Source organism: Chiloscyllium punctatum, chromosome 11, assembly GCF_047496795.1.
Source record: "Chiloscyllium punctatum isolate Juve2018m chromosome 11, sChiPun1.3, whole genome shotgun sequence".
Lineage (NCBI taxonomy): Eukaryota > Metazoa > Chordata > Chondrichthyes > Orectolobiformes > Hemiscylliidae > Chiloscyllium > Chiloscyllium punctatum.
The window spans coordinates 70,606,656-70,628,334 of NC_092749.1; the positions used below are offsets into that span (position 1 = coordinate 70,606,656).

Below are 21,679 nucleotides of genomic sequence, written 5' to 3' on the forward strand. Positions count from 1 at the left end.
CTTACCTAACACTACGGGCAATTTAGCATGGCCAATTCACCTGACCTGCACATCTTTGGACTGTGGGAGGAAACCGGAGCACCCGGAGGAAACCCACACAGACACGGGGAGAACGTACAAACTCCACACAGTCAGTCGCCTGAGGCGGGAACTGAACCCGGGTCTCCGGCGCTGTGAGGCAGCAGTGCTAACCACTGTGCCACCGTGCCGCATGTTAATGGTGTAGTTTCAGCAATGAAAATACCATTGAATATTAAGGCAATATAGCTAGAATCTTTTTTTGGAGACAATTATCACTTGTTTGCTACTTAGCAACATAAGGCTAGATGTTATCCCGGTGTTGCTGCAATGGAGCAGTTTGGCTAGCAGTGCAGCTAGTTCAAGCACAGGTTTTTAGCAATACCAGTGAGATGCCTTTGCCATATTTGGTACACTAACCCAATTCTTGATCTCACTTGGACTCATTTAGACTCGTTTCTTTAATAGACTTTCACTGCATCCATAGACAACAACTGCTGTTTTTTGCTTACGTGTAAGCAAGGCGAGTTGCTCAATACAACCAACTACTCTGTGGCTTTGCCTTAAATTGTGACAAATTAAGTGGAGGTTTTTTAGTTTGAATTATAGAGTTGTACAGCACAGAAACAGACCCGTTGGTCCAACTCGTCCATGTCGACCAGACATTCCAAATTAATCTAGTCCCATTTACCAGTGTTTGACTCATATCCTTCTAAACCCTTCCTACTTACAGACCCATTCAGATGCCTTTTAAATGTTGAAATTGTACCATCTCCTCTGACAGCTCATTTCATACATGTATCACTCTCTGCGGGGAAAGGTCACCCCTTAGATCCCTTTTAAATCTTTCCCCTCTCATTTTAAACATATGGCCCTGAGTTTTGGATTCGCCTTACCGGGGAAAAGACCTTGGCTAATCACTCCATCTATGCCCCTCATGATTTCACAAACTCTCCAGGGAAAATAGTCCCAGCCTCTCCCTATATCTCAAACCATCCAACCCTGGCAACATCCTTGTAAATCTTTTCTGAACCCTCTCAAGTTTCACAACATCCTTCCGATAGCAGGGACCTCAGAATTGCATAGTATTCCGGTGGCCAAACCAATCTCCTGCACAGCTGCAACAAGACCTCCCAATTCCTATACTCAATGTTTCTATACTCAATGGGTTGGTACCTGGGTTTTCGATGTTGTGGCTATTACAGAGACATGGGTAGAACAGGGACAGGATTGGCTGTTGCAGGTTCCAGGGTTTAAATGTTTTAGTAGGGTCAGAGGTGGGGGTAAAAGAGGGGGAAGTGTGGCATTGCTTGTCAAAGATAGTATTACAGCGGTGGAAAGGACGATGGATGAAGACTCGCTATCTGAGGTAGTTTGGGCTGAGGTTAGGAATAGGAAAGGTGAGGTCACCCTGTTAGGAGTTTTCTACAGGCCTCCTAATAGTCTGAGAGACGTAGAAGAAAGGATTGCAAGGATGATTCAGGAGAAGAGTGAAAGTAATAAGGTGGTTGTTATGGGGGACTTTAACTTTCCTGATATTGACTGGGAAAGCTATAGCTCGAGTTCGTTAGATGGGTCGGTGTTTGTCCAATGTGTGCAAGAGGGTTTCCTGACACAATATGTAGACAGGCCAACAAGAGGTGAGGCCACACTGGATTTGGTTCTGGGTAACGAACCAGGCCAGGTGTTAGAATTGGAGGTAGGTGAGCACTTTGGGGACAGTGACCACAATTCGGTGACTTTTACTCTAGTGATGGAGAAGGATAAGTGTGCATTGCAGGGCAAGAGTTATAGTTGGGGGCAGGGAAATTATGATGCGGGGAGGCACGACTTAGGATGCGTGCCTTGGAAAAGTAGGCTTCAAGGCAAGGGTGCAATTGATATGTGGAGCAACTATTGAGTGTCCTTGACAAGTATGTACCTGTCAGGCAGGGAGGAAAGGGTGGTGTGAGGGAGCCGTGGTTTAGTAAGGAATTGGAATCCCTTGTTAAAGGGAAGAGGGTGGCCTATGTAAAGATGAGGCGTGAAGGTTCAATTGGGGTGATTGAGAGTTATAAGGTAGCCAGGAAGGATCTGAAGAGAGAGCTAAGAGCAGCAAGGAGGGGACACGAAAAGTCCTTAGTTGGTAGGATTAGGGAAAACCCAAAGGCTTTCTATAGGTATGTCAGGAATAAAAGAATGACTCGAGTAGGAATAGGTCCAGTCAAGGATAGTGGTGGGAAGTTGTGTGTGGAGGCTGAAGAGATTGGGGAGACACTGAATGAATATTTTTCGTCAGTATTCACTCAGGAACAGGACATTATTGCCGATGTGAATACTGAGTCACAATTAATTAGAATGGACGGCTTTGAGGTATGTAGGGAAGAGGTGTTGGAAATTCTGGAAAGGGTGAAAATAGATAAGTCCCCTGGGCCTGATGGCATTTATCCTAGGATTCTTTGGGAAGCAAGGGAGGAGATTGCAGAGCCATTGGCCTTGATTTTTATGTCCTCGTTGTCTACAGGAATAGTGCCACAGAAGGGGAGTAGGGATAACCCTAGTAACTATAGGCCGGTGAGCCTCACTTCTGTTGTGGGCAAAGTCTTAGAGAGAATTGTAAGGGATAGGATTTATGAACATCTGGATAGGAATAATGTGATCAAGGATAGTCAGCATGGTTTTGTGAAGGTCAGATCATGCCTCACAAACCTTATTGAATTCTTTGAGAAGGTGACTAAGGAGGTGGATGAGGTTGTGGTGTATATGGATTTTAGTAAGGCATTTGATAAGGTTCCCCAGGGTAGGCTACTGCAAAAAATACGGAGGTATGGCATTGAGGGTGAGTTGGAGGTTTGGATTAGGAATTGGCTGGCTGGAAGAAGACAGAGGGTAGTAGTTGATGGTAAAGGATCATCTTGGAGTGCAGTTACCAGCGGTGTTCCGCAAGGATCTGTTTTGGGACCATTGCTGTTTGTCATTTTTAAAAATGACCTGGAGGAGGGGCTAGAAGGTTGGGTGAGCAAGTTTGGGGATGATACGAAAGTCGGTGGAGTTGTTGACAGTGAGGAAGGATGTGGCAGGTTACAGCGGGATATAGATAAGCTGCAGAGCTGGGCAGAAAGGTGGCAAATGGAGTTCAATGTGGGTAAGTGTGAGGTGATTCACTTTGGTATGAGTAACAAAAAGACGGGGTACTGGGCTAATGGTCGGATACTTGGTAGTGTGGATGAGCAGAGGGATCTTGGTGTCCATGTACACAGATCTCTGAAAGTTACCACCCAGGTAAATAGTGCGGTGAAGAAGGCATATGGAGTACTGGCTTTTATTGGTAGAGGAATTGAGTTCCGGAGTCCTGAGGTCATGTTGCAGTTGTATAAGACTCTGGTGCGGCCGCATCTGGAGTATTGTGTGCAGTTTTGGTCGCCATACTATAGGAAGGATGTGGAGGCACTTGAACGGGTGCAGAAGAGGTTTACCAGGATGTTGCCTGGTATGGTAGGAAGATCGTATGAGGAAAGGCTGAGGCACTTGGGGCTGTTTTCATTGGAGAAAAGAAGGTTTAGGGGAGATTTGATAGAGGTGTACAAGATGATTAGGGGTTTAGATAGGGTTGACAGTGAGAACCTTTTTCCGCGTATGGAGTCAGCTATTACGAGGGGGCATAGCTTTAAATTAAGGGGTGGTAGGTATAGGACAGATGTTAGGGGTAGATTCTTTACTCAGCGAGTCGTGAGTTCATGGAATGCCCTGCCAGTAGCAGTGGTGGACTCTCCCTCTTTATGGGCATTTAAACGGGCATTGGATAGGCATATGGAGGATAGTGGGCTAGTGTAGGTTAGGTGGGCTTGGATCAGCGCAACATCGAGGGCCAAAGGGCCTGTACTGCGCTGTATTGTTCTATGTTCTATGTTCTATGCACTGAACAATAAAGACATGCATACTGAGTGCCTTCTTTAAGGCCCTATTTACCTGTGACTCCCCTTTTAAGGAACTATTAACCTGCACTCCAAGATCTCTTTGTTCGGCAATATTATAGAACATAAAACATTACAGCACAGTACAGATCCTTCGGCCCTCGATGTTGCGCTGACCTGTGGAACCAATCTGAAGCCCACCTAACGTACATTATTCCACTCTCGTGCATATGCCTATCTAATGACCATTTAAATGCCCTTGAAGTTTGAGAGTCTACTACTGCTGCAGGCAGTGCATTCCACGCCCCTACTACTCTGAGTAAAGAAACTACTTCTGACATCTGTCCAATATCTATCACCCCTCAATGTAAAGCTACGTTCCCCTCGTGCTAGCCATCACCATCTGAGGAAAAAGGCTCTCACTGTCCAACCTATCTAACCCTCTGATTATCTTGTATGTCTCAATTAGGTCGCCTCTCAACCTTCTTCTCTCTAACATAAACAGCCTTTCCTCGTAAGACCTGCCCTCCATACCAGGCAATATCCTAGTAAATCTCCCCTGAACCCTTTCCAAAGCTTCCACATCCTTCCTATAATGTGGTGACCAGAACTGTACGAAATACTCCAAATATGGCTGCACCAGAGTTTTGTAAAGCTGCAGCATGGTCTCATGGTTCCGAAACTCAATCCCTCTACCAATAAAAGCTTACACATCGTATGCCTTCTTAACAACCCTATCAACCTGGGTGGCAATTTTCAAGGATCTATGTACCTGACACAGAGATCTCTCTGTTAGCTTTTATTGGTGGTAGTGGCTTGGAATGCACTGCCTGCAGCAGTTGTAGACTCGCCAACTTAAAGGGCATTTAAATGATCATTGGATAGGCATATGGACGAGAATGGAATAATGTACTTCAGATTGGTTCCACAGATCGGTGCAACATCAAGGGCCGAAGGGCCTGTACTGCACTGTAATGTTTTATATTCTATAATATTGCCGAACAAAGCGATCTTGGAGTGCAGGTTCATAGTTCCTTGAAAGTGGAGTCACAGGTGGTTAAGACATTGAAGAAGGCACTTGGTATGCATGCCTTTATGGGTCAGTGCATTCAGTATAGGAGTTGGGAGGTCTACACTGCCAAGAATCTTACCATTAGTCCAGTATTCTGCATTCCTGGTACTCCTTCCAAAGTGAATCACCTCATACTTTACTGCATTAAACTCCATTTGCCAGCTCTCAGCCCAACTCTGCAACTTATCTTTGTCTCTCTGTAACCTACAACATCCTTCGTCACTATCCATAGCTCTACCGACCATAGTAGTGTCATTCGCAAATTTACTAACCCATCCTTCAACTCCCTCATCCAGGTCATTTATAGAAATGACAAACAATAGTGGACCCAAAACAAATCTGTGGTACCCCACTAGGAACTGAACTCCAGGATAAGTATTTCCCATCAACCACAACCCTGTCATCTTTCAGCAAGCCAATTTCTGGCTAAATCACCCTCAATCCCATGCCTCCATATTTTGTGCAACAGCCTACTGTGGGGAACCTTATCAAACACCTTACTGAAATTCACATACACCACATCAACCACGTTTCTCTCAGCCACCTGTTTGGTCATCTTCTCAAAGAATTCAAGAAGGTTTGTTAGGCACATCCTACCCTTCACAAAACCATGTTGACTATTCCTTATCAACTTTTTCCTCTCTAGATGATTATAAATTCTTTTTCTTATAACCCTTTCCAGCACTTTACCCACAACCAAAGTAAGGCTCACAGGTCTATAATTTCCAGAGTTGTCTCTACTCCCCTTCTTGAACAAGGAGCAACATTTGCTATCCTCCAGTCTTCTGGCACTATTCCTGAAGACAAAAATTACATAAAGATTAAAAGTGAAGGCTCTGCAACCTCCTCCCTGGCTTCCCAGAGAATCTTAGGATAAATCCCAACTGGCCCAGGAGACTTATCTATTTTTACATTCCCCAGGACCTTATTCGTCCTGCCCTAATTTGCCTTTTCAAAATGCAGCACCTCACAATTATCTAAATTAAACTACATCTGCCACTTCTTGACCTATTGGCCCATCTGATCCAAGATCCTGTTGTACTCTGATGTAGTCTTCTTTGCTGTCCATTATACCTCCAATTTTGGTGTCATCTGCAAGCTTGCTACCGCACTGCCTATGGTCACATGCAAATCATTTACATAAACGTAAAAAAGCAGTGGATTCCACACTGATCCTTGTGGCATGTTGCTAGTCACAGGCCTCCAGTCTGAAAAGTAACCCTCCACCACCACCCTCTGTCTCCTACCTTCGAGCCAATTTTGTATTCCCTGGATTTCATGTGATGTAACCTTGCTAACCATATGGACCATTGTTCAATGCCTTGCTGAAGTCCATATAGACAATGTTCGCCACTCTGCCTTCATCAATCTTCTTCGTCCCTTCTTCAATAAACTAAATCAAGTTAGTGAAATACGGTTTCCCACATAAAAGCCATGTTGACTATTGCTAATCAGTCTTTGCCTTTGCAAAGAACTGGTGCAAATCCTGGTGTTGCAGGATTCTCTCCAGTGACTTGCCCACCACTAACATCAGGTTCACTGGTCTATGTGGTCCCTGGCTTTTCCTTACCACCTTTCTTAAATAATGGCACCGCATTAGCCACCCTCCAGTCTTATGGCATGTCACCCGCGGCTACCGATGATACAAATATCTCACCAAAGAACCCAACATTCACTTCTCTAGCTTCCCACAAAGTTCTGATCAGGTTCTGGGGATTATGTGCCAGTGCTCAAAAATTAGGAGTCGCCCATTTAAAGAAAACAGATGTAATTATCTCTTTCGTAGGATTGTGATTGTTTGGAATTCTCTTTCAGACAAGGTGATAGATGCAGGTTCTTGAATATTTTAAAGGCAGTGATGGATAGATTCTTGTTATCAAGGAGTTGCAAGATTATCAGGAATAGTAGGAATGTGGATCTGAAGTTACAATAAGATCAGCCAAGGTTAGAGGGTCACCTCCATTACTGTAACCTGAATCCACATAATTTAGTCATGTCTTGCCTGTTCTTTTCCCAAGAGAACAAAAATAACCCCTCTATTCTCCTCCTCCAACCAAATGTTTTCTCAGCCTGGGCATATTTCTTAAATGGTGAGATGTTGTAAAGTAAATGTACCAAGGACCTAGGTGTCCTTGTCAATAAGTCACAGAAGGCTAACATGCAGGTACACCAAGCTGTGAGGAAGGCTAATGAAATGTTTATTTAAAAAAAGTGATTGCTGGAGAAACTCAGCAGGTCTGGCAGCAAATGGGGAGTCAATGCTTTGGGTCCAGTCTCTCAATGACTACTAGTAGCTAAGAAAAGGTGGTATATATGCTGAAGATGGTGGGGGTGATAAGGAAGTAAGCAATAGAGACAATAGGAGCCTGGGGGTGGGGGGGAATAAAGACGTCAAGGCAGACATAAGGATGGATAATGGTGATCCAGGGAGAAAGAACAGCTGCTAATGGAAACCATAGGTAAGTGACATTGGGTTGGCAATGATGTAAGCAGCCCACGTGATGACAGGGGCTGTGTTGTTAAAGGACAAGGTTAGGGTTATTGAACTCAATATTGAGTCCTGAAGGCTGCAGGGTCCCCAAGTGGAAAGTGAGATGCTCTTCTGCCGGTTTGCACTGCGCATCACTGGATCACTGCAACAGGCATGAGACAGAAACTTTGCCCGGTGAACACGGTGGTGTGTTGAAGTGACAAGTGACTGGAAGCTTGGGTTGTTTTTGTGGAAAGAACGTAGGTTTTCTGCAAAGCAGTGACCCAGTCTGCGTTTGCTCTCCCAGTGGAGAAGAAACCACATTGTGAGCAGTGATTACAGTAGACTAGATTGAATGAAGTGCAGGTTAAGTGCTGCTTCACCTGAAAAATGTGTTTAGTCCTTTGGATAGTGAGGATGGAGGAAGTAAATAGTTAGGTGTTATACCTTCTGCGATTACTTAGGAAGGTGCATTGGAGCTTGGGGAAGTGGAGGAGGAGTGGACGAGGGTGTTCTGGCTGGAACGGGCCCTGTGGAATGTTGTTAAGGGAAGGGAGGGGAATATGTGCCTGGTAGCGGCACCCTGCTGGAGGTGACAGAAGTGGTGACTTATGAAATGTTAGCCTTGATCAAAATAGGATTTGAGGACGGAGATAGTGAAGTTCTGCTTCAACTGTATAGACATTTGGTTAGAAGCGCTATGTGCAGGTTTAGTCTCAGAGTCACAGAGTTATACAGCATGGAAAAAGACCCTTCGGTCCAACCAGTCCATGCTGAACATAATCCCAAACTAAACTAGTCCCACCTGCCTGCTCCTGGCCCATATCCCTCCTAACCGTTCCTATTCGTGTATCTGGAGTGTGTATCTATCCACATGTCTAACATTGTAATTGTACCTGCATCCACCACTTCTTCAGGAAGTTTGTTCCATACCCAAATCACCTTCTGTGTAAAGGATTTATTTCTTTTTTTAAATCTCTCTCCTCTCATCTTAAAAATATGCCCCCCAGTCTTGAAATCCTCATTCTAGGGAAAAGGCAACTACCATTAACTCTATCCATACCTCTTATTATTTTATAAACTTCTATCATGTCACCTTTCAACTTCCTACACTCCAATGAAAAAAGTCCCAGCCTATCCAGCTTTTCTTTATAACTCAAATCTTCCATACCTGACAACATGTTGGTAAATCTCTTCTGAACCATCTCCAGCTTGATAATATCTTTCCTGTAACTGGGTGACCAGAACTGGACACAGTATTCCAGGAGAGGCCTCACCAATGTCCTATACAACCTCCACATGACTTTCCCAATTCCTATACTCAAAGGACTGAGCAATGAAGGCAAGCAAGCCAAATGCCTTTTTAACCACCCTGTCTATTTGTGATTCAACTTTAAAGAATTATTTACCTGCACCCCTAGGTCCCTCTATTCTACAACATTACCCAAGGCCCTACCATTAATTTTATAAGCCCTACCCTTGTTTGTTGTACCAAAATGCAATACCTCAGATTTATCTAGATTGAACTCCATCTGCCATTTGTCAGCCCATTTGATCAAAATCCCTTTGTAATCTTAAAAAGCTTTTTTCACAGTCTAAAATGCCACCAATTTTGGTGTCATCTACAAACTTACAAACCAATCCTTCTATATTCTTATCCAAATCATTTATATAAATACCAAATAAAATACAGCCCAGAACCAATCCCTGTGGAGCGGGTCTCCAATCTGAAAAGCATCCATCCACCATTATTCTCTGTCTCCTGCCATTAAGACAATTCTGTGTCCAATTGTTCTAAGAAGGTTTGAGGAATGCTCTGTTAATTCACAGTAGAATTTTCCGAAGGGACATCATTCATTACAGAATGAATGCAACAATGTTCGAACAAATCTATCTGAATAAATGTGTGTTTGATACACCATGAAAAACAAAAAAAAACTACTTTAGCAATTGTTTCTGCTTCTGTAAGAAATATTCCATTCTGACATGCAAGGTCATGTGGAATCCATTGGGGATTCCTATAGTTACACCTGCTCTCCCCATTGAGCAGAAATGTTTATGACTGACCACCAGTGCGGAAGTTAAGTTCAAATCCAGACAGTCTTACTCAGAGTATTCCAGTGCACTCATTATTTTGTTCCCCACTTCCTGAAGTTCACTTTCACTCAGATTTCATTCTTGAGTTAATGTCCCAGGTAGCTAGGGAGTGGCTGTTGATTATTGGAGAGTATGAGGAACAGGTTATTCAATTAAAACCTTTGGTCCATTCTCCTATTTTTGCCCAGCATAAATAAATGGTGCTGATCCTTGAAGATTTCAATTCTCCCATTATCCAAAGCCCTATTTAGGAATGAGTTCTAGATTTTCACTGCCTTTTTACATGAGAGAAATCACTCCCATTTGGCAATCTATTATTTCCTCTTTCCCTAAGAATGTTTCTATTTACTATATTTACATTATTGAACTTGTTCATTAAGTGAGGAATTTAGAGGGCTGTGGAAATAGGACTCTAGAGTAGGACTAGCTCTTTTGGGAGATAGTACAGACACAATAGGTTGAATGGCCTCCTTCTGTACTGCAAAATTCTATGATTCAATGATGGACCGAATTGAATTGGCTGAAGATGGAAAGACTATGATGTGGAGGCTGAAACTGATGCTCCACTCAGCATTTCTGATTGAAGATGGTTGGAAATCCTTCAGCTTTCACTTTTGTACTCATGTGCTAGACTACAACATCATTGAAGATAGGAATTTTCATCTAGCCTTCTTTTCCCCTTAGTTGTTTAATTGTCTAACACCATTCATGGTACGACTGAGAGCTTTGATCTGCTCCATTGCTTAAAGACTCATTTAGATCTGTCTGCAGTGTGCACTATTGCATTTTTAGGAACCTCTTGTGGTTCTCCAGAAATGTCCTCCTACACTACTTGTTTTAATCAAGTTGATCCCCGGCTGATGGGCAATGGGTGGGTGAGGAAAACACAAGGTTGTGAGATTACAGATATGCTGTTGGCTGACAATATCTCATTGATGCCCAGTAGTGAGCTGCTGAATCTGTTCTGAATCTATTCCATTTAGCATGTTATTAATACCATACAAGATGGTCAGTTTAAAGTTGGAATTTTGTCTCCAAAAGGTCTATGCAGTGTCCTTTGTGAACCCATCTGTGATAGGCAGATTGATGAGGATGAGCTCAAATAAGTTTTTCCTTCATGTTGGCTTTCTCACCATGTTTTTGCAAGTCAAATCTGGCAAATATATCTTTAGGACTCAGCCAGTAGTGGTGCTACTGTGCACCTGAGTGATAGACATTGATGTCTCCTTTCCCTGGTACATTCTGTGCACTTGCTACAATCAGTGCCTCTTCCAAATGAGTTCAATATGAAAGAGTACTGATTCATTGGCTGAAGGGGTGGGCACTGCAGAGGAGGTAGAAACCAGCAGGGCATTTTTGTGGCCAACTTTGACATGATGGCAGGAGTCTTCCTAGGATTTGGAGCCAATGTTGAGAACTCCCAGGTTCATTTCCTACTGACTGTATCCTACTGTATTGCCACACTCCATGGTCTGACCTACAGGTAGAACAAATATACCAAAGTTTGTGATAGAGGAGTCTGGAATGTTGGCTGAAAAATGTTATTCTGTCAATATGACTATGTCAGACTATTGTTTGACTAGGCTGAGATACAGCTCTCTCTACTTTGGCATGAATGCCCAAATGTTTGAGGATGACTTTACAAGGTTGATTGGTCATGATCAATGCTTAGATAGATGCTGGATAGAACAGACAGTTTTATTATATGCACTTTTGGCAGAGGTTAATACTACTAAGCAGCTTACTAAACCATTTCAGAGGACAGTTAGGGTCAATGCTATTTATGATTAGCATTATTTTTGTATGTACTCAAATAATTAGTGGAAAGTTGAAAAATCTCCACTTACAGGATCATCTTAGGTACAAAAGTACCTAGGTACTGCTTCTTCAGTCACATGCTTACAGTCACAGTCACAGTTACAGTGTAACAACGAAATCAATAGATGGCATCACCTTAGGTACAAAGTACCTTAGGTACAATCCTTTGTTATTTCTGTGGGTCTGGAGTTCCAGATAGAATGGATTAGGGTGAGGGCCACAGTTTTATTCCTCAAAAGGTCCATAATGAACTAGATGGGATTTTGTACAGCAAACTGTCAGTTTCAACCATTTATCCTAGCAGTGCCCATTAAAAGTACACAAATCCCTGTTTGACAACTGGATAACACAATAGTTAAATAGAAGTATGTTAGCAAGAATAAGTTTACAGTATTCATTTCCAAAATTAAATGCAGATAATTATGCCATGTTATATGCCATGAAATGAATTGGAATAACTTACTAAACAAAAGTTATGAGCCTTTTATCCTTCTTTCCTTGAGACACAATTTCTATTTTAGTTAAAGCCACATTAAGAAGATTAATAAATACTGCCTTGGCAGTAACGATTCTAACCATCTGTTGAACAAGTTTCTCACTGTATAATTTTGCTGTCAGTATCTGAATTCTCACCAATCACCCTGTACTGCAAAACTCCATTGGCTTCTGATCTACTAATGACTTGATTTTTAAATTCTGGACCTCAATTTAAATTTCAACCATGGCCTCATCTTCCTTCCTCTCTGGTCTCTTTACTCTTGCAGCATTTTACATCCATTAACCAAAGTGCCCTTTAATTACCTTTTGGAATGCATAGACTATTCTTTTGGGTGCACAGATTTATTTGTGTAACTGCATATGTACGATGCCTTAAAGGAGATGTGCATGGTCTGTGCAGGATCTGTCAGTTTGCTGCATGGCAGTTCACCTTTGAAAGCTCATTGCCTACAAGTCTCTGAAAACCCCAATGCTGGTCTCTTGTGTATCCATTACTGTTTCTCTCCTGCAACGGGAAACCATGTTCAGCCATTTCAGCTCCAATTTCTAGAATTCTCTACCTAAACCTCTCTGCTTCTCTCTCGTCCAATAAGCTCCTTAAAACCTCTCTCAACTTGAGCAAAGTTTTACTTTGTCATATTCCTGTGAAATGTGCAGAAATGTTTTACTGTGAATACAAATTCACAGAATCATTGAAAAATTCGAACATATAAACATATGAATTAGGAGAAGCAGCCAAGTGGCCCTTTGAGCCTTCTTTGCCATTCAATACGTTGATGGCTGATCTGTTTACGATTCGCATTCTACATTTCTATCTACCCGACTAACTCTTGATTCCCTTGTCAAACAAGAATCTACCTACCTCTGCCTTAAAAATAATCAATGACCCCACCTCCACCACCCTTGAAGACAGAGTTCCAAAGTTGCACAATCCTTAGAGACGAAGCAGTTTCTCTCATCTTCGTCCTAGAAGGACAAACCCTAAATTTGAAAGTGTGTCTCCTGGTTCTGGACTCACCCACAAGAAAAGACATGGTTTTTACATTATACTTATTAAGACTGTTCAGAATACTATATATTTTATATAATATAGAAAAGGAGGAATCTTAAAATTGGAACATATTTTAAAATTCAATTGTAGATTATTTTGATTATTTCCAACATTATTTTGCATCATTCAATTTTAATTCATTTTTATTTAGAGTACTAATGTCAGCCTAATCTTAAGGATGACTGTATGAATATTGATGTTATTGTTACATTTCTACTAACATTACTTTGTCTTCTTCATTAGCAACCTCTGTCAATGTTTAAATAAAACTATTATTAAAAACAGAAATAGGTAGAACTAGAGCCCACTTAGATGAATTGGAAGAGCAGATGAATTTTCCACTGGGCATGTTGGATTGCAAAAGGGTTTTATATATAAGTTAACTGAGTGGGCAACGATCTGGATAATGGAGCATAATATGCCCATATTTGCAGAAAGAATTAAAAACAAAATTATCTAAGTAGTGAGAGATTGCAGACATGCAAGATGCAGAAGCATGTAGGTGTCTCACTGCATGAATAGAAAAAGTTTAGTATACAGCTACTGCAAGTAATAAAGCTAATAGAATGTTACAATTTATTATGTATCCTGAATTGATCTAGTCCCATTTGCCAGGAGTTGGCCCATATCCTTCTAAACCCTTCCTATTCATATACCCATCTAGATGTCTTTTAAATGTTACAATTGTCCTAGCCTCCACCACTTCCTCTGGCAGCTCAATCCTTATACATTCTACCCTCTGCATGAAAACGTTGCCCCTTAGGTCCCATTTAAATCTTTCTCCTCTCATCCTAAACCCATGTCCCAGGAAAATGGCCTTGTCTATTTACTCTATCATGCCCCTCGTGATTTTATAAACCTCTATAAGGTCACCTTTCGGTCTCCGACGCTCTAGGGAAAATAACACTAGCCTATTCAGCCTCTCCCTATAGCTGAAATCCTCCAACCTGACAACATTGTTGCAAATCTTTACTGAACCCTTTCAAGTTTCACAACATCCTTCCTATAGCAGGGAGACCAGAATTGCACATAATATTCCAAAAGTGGCTTAAAATATCTGATCAGCATGGACAAGTTGGACTGAAGGCTCTGTTTCTGTGCTGTACATCTCTATGACTCTATGACTTAGAGTCATATAATTCTATGAGACTTTAATACAAAGTAAGGATGCTATGTTTCTGTTACACAGGGCTTTGATGAGACCATATCTGTATCATATACATGAACTTTAGTAAGATGTTTGATAAGGTTCCCCATGGTAAACTAATGGAAAAAGTGAAGTCACATGGTGTGCAGGGTGTTCTAGCTAGATGGATAAAGAACTGGTTGAGCAACAGGAGACAGAGAGTAGTAGTTGAAGGAAGTTTCTCGAAATGGAGAAAGGTGACCAGTGGTGTTCCGTAGAGATCAGTGCTGTGGCCAGTGTTGTTTGTGATATACATAAATGATCTGGAAGAGGGCACTGTTGGTATGATCAGGAAGTTTGCAGATGACATGAAGATTGGTGGAATAGCAGAAAGCATAGCAGACTGTCAAAGAATACAGGAGAATATAGATAGACTGGACAGTTGGGCAGAGAAATGGCAGATGAAGTTCAAACCAGGCAAATTTGAGGTGATGCATTTTGGAAGGTCTAATTCTAGAGCGAACTATACTGTAAACAGAAGAGCCTTGGGAAATGTTGATGGGCAGAGAGATCTGGGAGTTCAGGTCCATTGTACCCTGAAGGTGGCTGCACAGGCGGATAATGGTCAAGAAGGCATATGTATGCTTGCCTTCATCGGACAGAGTAATGAATATAAGAGCTGGCAGGTCATGTTAAAATTGTACGAGACTTTGGTTCGGCCGCATTTAGAATACTGTGTACAATTCTGGATGCCACATTACCAAAAGGATGTGGACGCTTTGGAGAGGGTGCAGAGAAGGCTTACGAGGATGTTGCCTGGTATGGAAGGTACTAGCTATGAAGAGAGGTTGAGTAAGTTAGGATTGTTTTCATTAGAAAAAAGGAGATTGAGAGGGGACCTGATTAAGATCTACAAAATCATAAAGCATGTAGACAGGGTGGATCAATAAGGATTCAATGAGGAGAAGTCCCGCATTCAAGGTGAGAGGAGAAAGGTTTAAAGGGGGATACACATGGAAAGTACTTTACACAGAGGGTGGTAGATGCCTGGAATGCATTGTCAGCAGAGGGAATGAGGCAGGCATGGTAGATTCATTTAAGGTACGTTTGGCCAGATACATGAGTAGGTGGGGAGCAGAGGGAAACAGATCCTTAGGAATTGGGTGATAGGTTTAAACAATGGATTTGAATCGGCACAGGCTTGGAGGGCCAAAGGATCTGTTCCTGGGCTGTAAATTTTTTTTGTTCTTTGTACACACAGTATTAATTTCCTTATTTAAAAAGGATATAAGGTGTTGTTAGAGGTTCAGAGAAGATTTACCATACTAATATTTGTAATGGGCGGATAACCCTTTGAGTAAAGATTGTATAGACTAGGTTGTAACCTGCTGGAGTTTAGAAAAGAGTCAGTTTATTTGAAACTTATTAGATCCTGAGGGGTATGGACAATGTGGGCGGAAAAAGAATGTTTGTGGAAGAATCTAGAACTATGTTAAAATAAGAGGTCACTCATTTAAGACAGAGAGGTGAATTCTTTTTCAGAGACTTGTCCATCGACGGCTTTACTTCCCCTAAAGATGTTGAAAGTAGAGTCCATAAGACATGGAGTAAAAGTACACAATTCAGCCCATCAGATCTGATCTGCCATTCAATGAAATTGTAGCTGATCTGATTACCTTAAGTCCACTTTCCTGTCTTATCCCCATAACCCTTATTCTCCTTATTGATTAGAATTCTGTTTATCTTAATCTTCAATACACTTAACAACTCAGTCACGTCAGCCCTTTACGTAAAGCATTCTGTAGATTCATTGGTGGCGGCAATCATTCACTAACGACTGTGACAATCTATTTCTTATTACCCGATGAGAAAAGAAGTATCTGCCTTAAATGGGCAGCCCCTTATGCTGAGATTATGCCCTCTGGTCCTAGACTCTCCCATAAGGAGAAACAAATCTCTCTATATGTTTCAATAAAGATCTACTCTCATTCACCTAAACTTCAATGAGTGCAAGCCCAAGCTATTTAATCTCCCCTTATATGAAAATCCATATATGGAGACATAGGTTTGCACAACACGAAAACAGGCCCTTTGGTCCAACTCATCCATGCTGACCAGATATTCTGTTAATCTAGTCCCATTTGCCCAGCACTTGGCCAATATCCCTCTAAACCCTTCCTATTCATATACCCATCTAGATGCCTTTTAAATGTTATAATTGTACTAGCTTCCACTACTTCCTCTGACAGCTCATGTCCATATACGCACCACCCTCTGCGTGAAAAGGCTGCCCCTTAGGTTCCTTTTAAATCTTTCCCTTCTCACCTTAAACCTATGCCCTCTGGTTCTAGACTTCCCTGGCTTGACTATTTATCCTATCCATGATTTGGAGGTGCCGGTGTTGGACTGGGGTGTACAAAGATAAAAAAAACTCACAACACCAGGTTATAGTCCAACACCTGATGAAGGAGCAGCGCTTGGAAAGGTAGTGCTTCCAAATAAACCTGTTGGACTATAACCTGGTGTTGTGTGATTTTTAACTTTGTATTCTATCTATGTCCTTCATGATTTTATAAACCTCTACAAGTTCACCCCTTAGCATCTGATGCTCCAGGGAAAACAGCCCCAGCCTATTCAGCCTCTCCCTGTAGCTCAAACTCTCCAACTCTGGCAACATCCTTGTAAGTTCTTTCTGAATATTTTAAAGCTTCACAATATCCTTCATAAAGTAGGGAGACCAAAATTACACACAATGTTCCAAAACTGATCTAACTAATGTCCTGTACAGCTGCAACATGACCTCCCAACACCTATACTCAATGCTCTGACCAACAAAGGAAAGCATATAAACATCTTCACTATCCTATCTATCTACAACGCCACTTTCAAGGAACTATGAACCTGCACTCCAAGTTCTCTTTGTTCAGCAACATCCTCAGGACCTTACCATTAAGTGTATAAGTCCTGTCCTGATTTGCTTTTCCAAAGTACAGCATCTCACATCTATCTAAATTAAGCTCCATCTGCCACTCCTTGGCCCATCTAATCAAGAGTTAAAAAGTGTGGCACTGGAAAAGCACAGCAGGTCAGGCAGCATCTGAACAGCAGGAGAGTCAATGTTTCAGGCACAAGCCCATCATCAAGAATGTGGAGGGGGAAGTGAGCTGAGAGACAAATAGGGGAGTGAGTGTAGGAAGATAGCTGAGAAGGCAATGGTGGATGTGGGTGGGGGGGGGGGGTAACAGTGGTAGTTCAGTGAGGAGGGTGAAGTGGATAGGTGGGAGGTGGGAAGGAAGATGGACAGGTAGGACAGGTCAAGAGGGTGGTGCCAAGTTGAAGGGTTGGATCTGGGATGAGGTGGCGGGGGGGGGGTGGTAGGGGAGATTTGGAAACTTGTGAAGATAGCTTTGATGCCGTGTGGCTGAAGGGTCCCAAAGTGGAAGATGAGGCACTCTTCCCCCAGTTGTTGGGTGACTTGAATTTGGTGGCGGAGACAGCCCAGGGCTTGCACGTCCTTGGGGTAGTGGAGGAAGAACTGGAGGAAGAACGCCTCATCTTCCACTTGGGATCCTTCAACTGCATAGCATCAACATCGACTTCATCAGTTTCCAAATCTCCCTTCCCCCCTCATTCCAGATCCAACCCTCCAACTCGGCACCAGCCTCTTGACCTATCCTAACTGTCCATTCTTCCTTTCCATCTATCCACTCCACCCTCCCCACCAACCTATCACTATTACTCCCGACCTGTATCCACCTATTGCCTTCCCCCCCCTCAGCCCACCCCTATCCTATTTATCTCTCAGTCCCCTTTCCCCCTCCACATTCCTGATGAAGGACTTATGCCTAAAATGTTGACTCTCGTGCTCCTCAAATGCTGCCTGACCTGCTGTGCTTTTCCAGCACCACACTTTTCAACTCTGACTCTCCAGCATCTGCATTCCTCACCTTCTCCCATCTGATCAAGACCCTGTTGTCCTCTGAGGTAGCCTTCTTCGCTGTCCACTACATCTCCAACTTTGGTGTTATCTGCAAACTTACTAACTATACTTTGTTTGTTCACATTCAGATCATTTATACAATTGACAAAAAGCAGTGGACCCAGCACCAATGTTGTGTCACACTATTAGTCACAGGCCTTCAGCCTGAAAAGCAACCTTCCACTAATACCCCGTCTTCTACCTACGAGCCAGTTCTGTATCCATATACCTCGCTCTGCCTATATTCCATGTGACCTAACCTTGCTAACCAGTCTACCACAAAGAACCTTGTCAAACACCTTACTGAAGTCCATCTGGATTACATCAACCTCTCCGCCCTCATCAATCCTCTTCCTTACTTTTCAAAAAAGTCAAATTAGTGAGACATGATTTGCTAAGCACAAGGCTATGTTAACTATCCCTAATCAGTCCTGGCCTTTCCAAATACATGTAAATCCTGTCCCTCAGGATTCCATCCCATAACTTGCCTACCACCAATGCCAGGCTCTCCCTCACCACCTTTCTTAAATAATGGCACCATGTTAACCAACCTTCAGTCCTCCGGCACCTCACCTGTGACTATCGATGATATTTGGATCAGCAATCACTCCCTTAGCTTCCCATAGAGTTCTAGGATACACCTGATCAGATCTTGGGGATCTATCCACCTTTATGCATTTCAAGCCATCCAGCACCACTTCCTCTGTAATATGGACATTTTATTTTCCTACATTCCATATCTTCCAAGTCCTTCTCTACAGTAAACCCTGATGCAAAATACTCATTTAGTACCTCCCTCACTTCCTGCACTTCCACACGTAGGCTGTCTTGCTGATCTTTGAGATGCCCTATTCTCTCCCTAGCTATCCTTTTGTCTTTAATGTATTTATAAAACCTTTGGATCCTCCTTAACCCTATTTGCCAAAGCTATCTCATGTCTCCTTTTTGCCCTCCTGATTTTCCTCTTAAGTCTACTCCTACAGCCTTTATACACTTCTAAGAATTCACCCGATCTCTGTTGTCTATACCTGACTTATGTTTCCTTCTTTTCTTAAGCAAAACCTCAACTTCTTTCAACATCCAGCATCCCCTACACTTACCAGCCTTGCCTTTCACCCTAACAAGAACACACTGTCTCCGGGCTCTTGTTATCTCATTTTTAAAGGCTTCCCATTTTCCAGCTGTCCCTTTAACATCCACTCCCAATCAACTTTTGAAAGTTCTTGCCTGATACCATCAAAATTGGCCTTCCACCAATTTAGAATTTTAACTTTTAGATCCGGTCAATCCTTTTCCATCACTACTTTAAAACTAAAAGAATTATGGTTGCTGGCCCCAAAGTGCTCCCCCATTTACACTTCAGTCACATGCCCTGCCTTATTTCCCAAGAGTAGGTCAAGCTTTGCATCTTCTCTAGTAGGTCCATTCACATACTGATTCAGAACATTTTCTTGTACACACTTAAATTCCTCTCCATCTAAACCCTTAACACTATGGCAGTACTCCCAATCAAACTAGTTAATCTACTCTGGACTGCCAAATGCCATTGCCAATATAGATCAGGGGACCAAAATAGTTCAGAGTATTCCAGGTGTGGCATGACTTGGGTATTGCATAGTTTCAGCAAGAGCCTCCTATTTTATACTTCATTCCCTTTGAAACAAAGGCCAACAGTCTATTTGCCTTCCCTATTATCTGATGGACATTAGGGCCCCAAGTACCTCTATGTTGCAGCTTTCTTCAGTCTCTCTCTGCTAATATTAATCTCTTCCTACGAAAATGCCCCTTTATCTCAATTGTAACTGCTATTAGTTAGCCTGTCCTCTATCCATGTTAATGTTACACTTCCAACACTTTATTTTCTTAAGTAACCTCATGTGCAGTACCTTCTCAAATGCTTTTTGGAAATCCAAATTTATTACATCTTCTGGTTTCCTTTAATTCATACTATGTGCCCTATACAAATAACTAGCTGTCATTTACACCTATTTTACTTATTTATATCTCTTTTACTATTATTATCACTGCCTTCGACTTTTGCTCTGGATGCCTTCATAATCTGTTCCACTCGCTCCTCCCTTTCTGTCCAGCATTAGCTCCTTTCAATAGTAGAGAAATTGACACCACACTCAAAATATAAATTCTGTTTCTCCCTCCACAAATGGTACCTCACCTGCTGAGTTTCTTCAGCGCTTTGTTTTCTTTCTATCACAAAATGGATTCTAGTGCATGAAATAAACCCATTCTTCCAAAACCAATCTTTAAGTCATCCATTTAACTCCTTGACTTTATTAACACCATGCCAGTTTGCTTATTACTCAGAATCTTGAAGGTTCTGATTTTTCCTTTAGCTCCTAACTGTTCAACCAAGAAGATAATTCAGCAGAACTCCTCTCCAGTCATTTGAATATTATGGGCAACATTGCACAATGAGAACTGGATCCCACCCTTCCTAATCCAAATTCCTCTCCAGCCCAAGATGTCCCTAACCACGGCATCAGGCAAGCAATATAACCTTTGGGACTCAAGCTACGAAGAAAAGTACCTATCCCATAACTGTACTATTACCCACTACTCCTATATTCCTATTTCCTCCACTCACATGAATGGCTCCCGGAACCACAATGTTTTGTTATTAGTTTGCTCATCCCCCCTGCAGTTTCCACTTTGGTCCAAGCTGTTTTCACAGACCTTACAACTTTTGGAGAACTGCATGACTGAAGCTTCTCGAAAACTGTTTCTTGGGTCCCATACCTGTCTCACCTACAATCACACCCTTCTGTTGCTGATCATAGCCTAAGTTGGAATGACCTAACTTACGGGCTGTGACGACTTCCTGGAACAATATCCTGGTAAATTTCTCCATTTCTGACATGATGCAATATCATTACTCTGATACTTACAAAATTTAAAAGGCATCTGGATAGGGAGGGTTTAGAAGGACATGAGCCAAATGCTGGCAAATGGAACTAGGTAAATTTAGGATATCTGGTCACAATGGACGAGTTGAACGGAAGGTAAAAACAATGACTGCAAATGCTGGAAACCAGATTTTGGATTAGTGGTGCTGGAAGAGCACAGCAGTTCAGGCAGCATCCAAGTAGCGATGCTGCCTGAACTGCTGTGCTCTTCCAGCACCACTAATCCAGAGTTGGACCGAAGGGTCCGTTTTCGTGCTGTGGAAGTCTAGCTCCTGGACCAGTGTGCAGAATTACATAAAATATACGGCATTTCTTGTTAATAAATAACATATTCAATCATCATGGAAATTTCTAATCACCTACTCGATCCTCATACTTCAGATAGTTTATACTTGATTCCTGCCGTCTAAAGTTAGTATGGAAAAGTCCAACTGCCAGATCATACAAATAAAAATGCGGCGACGAGAGCTGCCTTTGAAAGAAAGGTAGACTAAAACAAATACTGTACTTTTCTTGACGGGGCATATTCAATCCAGATATTAAGAAAAAAAGGCTTTTCCAAGGCAACAGAGCTTAGAAAATTCACACTAACTTGAACAATGTTCATTCTTTGGGTTTCTTATAAGACCGCAAACCCTGGTACTGGAGAAAGGCTGCTATCACCTGAAGCGCCAGGCCTCGTTACCATTGACAACGCGGCCGCCGTGTGTCAATGACGTGCCCCTCCCCTCCCCTC

At 42.2% G+C, this 21,679-nt stretch overlaps 1 protein-coding gene across 3 annotated transcripts in view; it reads right to left on the bottom strand.

Annotated features, from left to right (window-relative positions):
* Positions 1-21,679, bottom strand: part of fam161a (FAM161 centrosomal protein A) — a 48,995-nt gene that overhangs the window by 26,777 nt on the left and 539 nt on the right. Inside the window, exon 1 of one of the 3 annotated variants that reach the window (XM_072581014.1) lies at positions 21,536-21,621. The exons of 1 other annotated variant lie outside the window; for it this stretch is intronic. In XM_072581014.1, coding sequence (XP_072437115.1) covers positions 21,536-21,550 — 15 coding nt within the window. In that variant the 5' untranslated portion in view covers positions 21,551-21,621. Of the gene's footprint in view, positions 1-21,451; positions 21,622-21,679 lie in introns of those variants that run through there. One more of the 3 variants, XM_072581013.1, reaches the window with a different exon arrangement.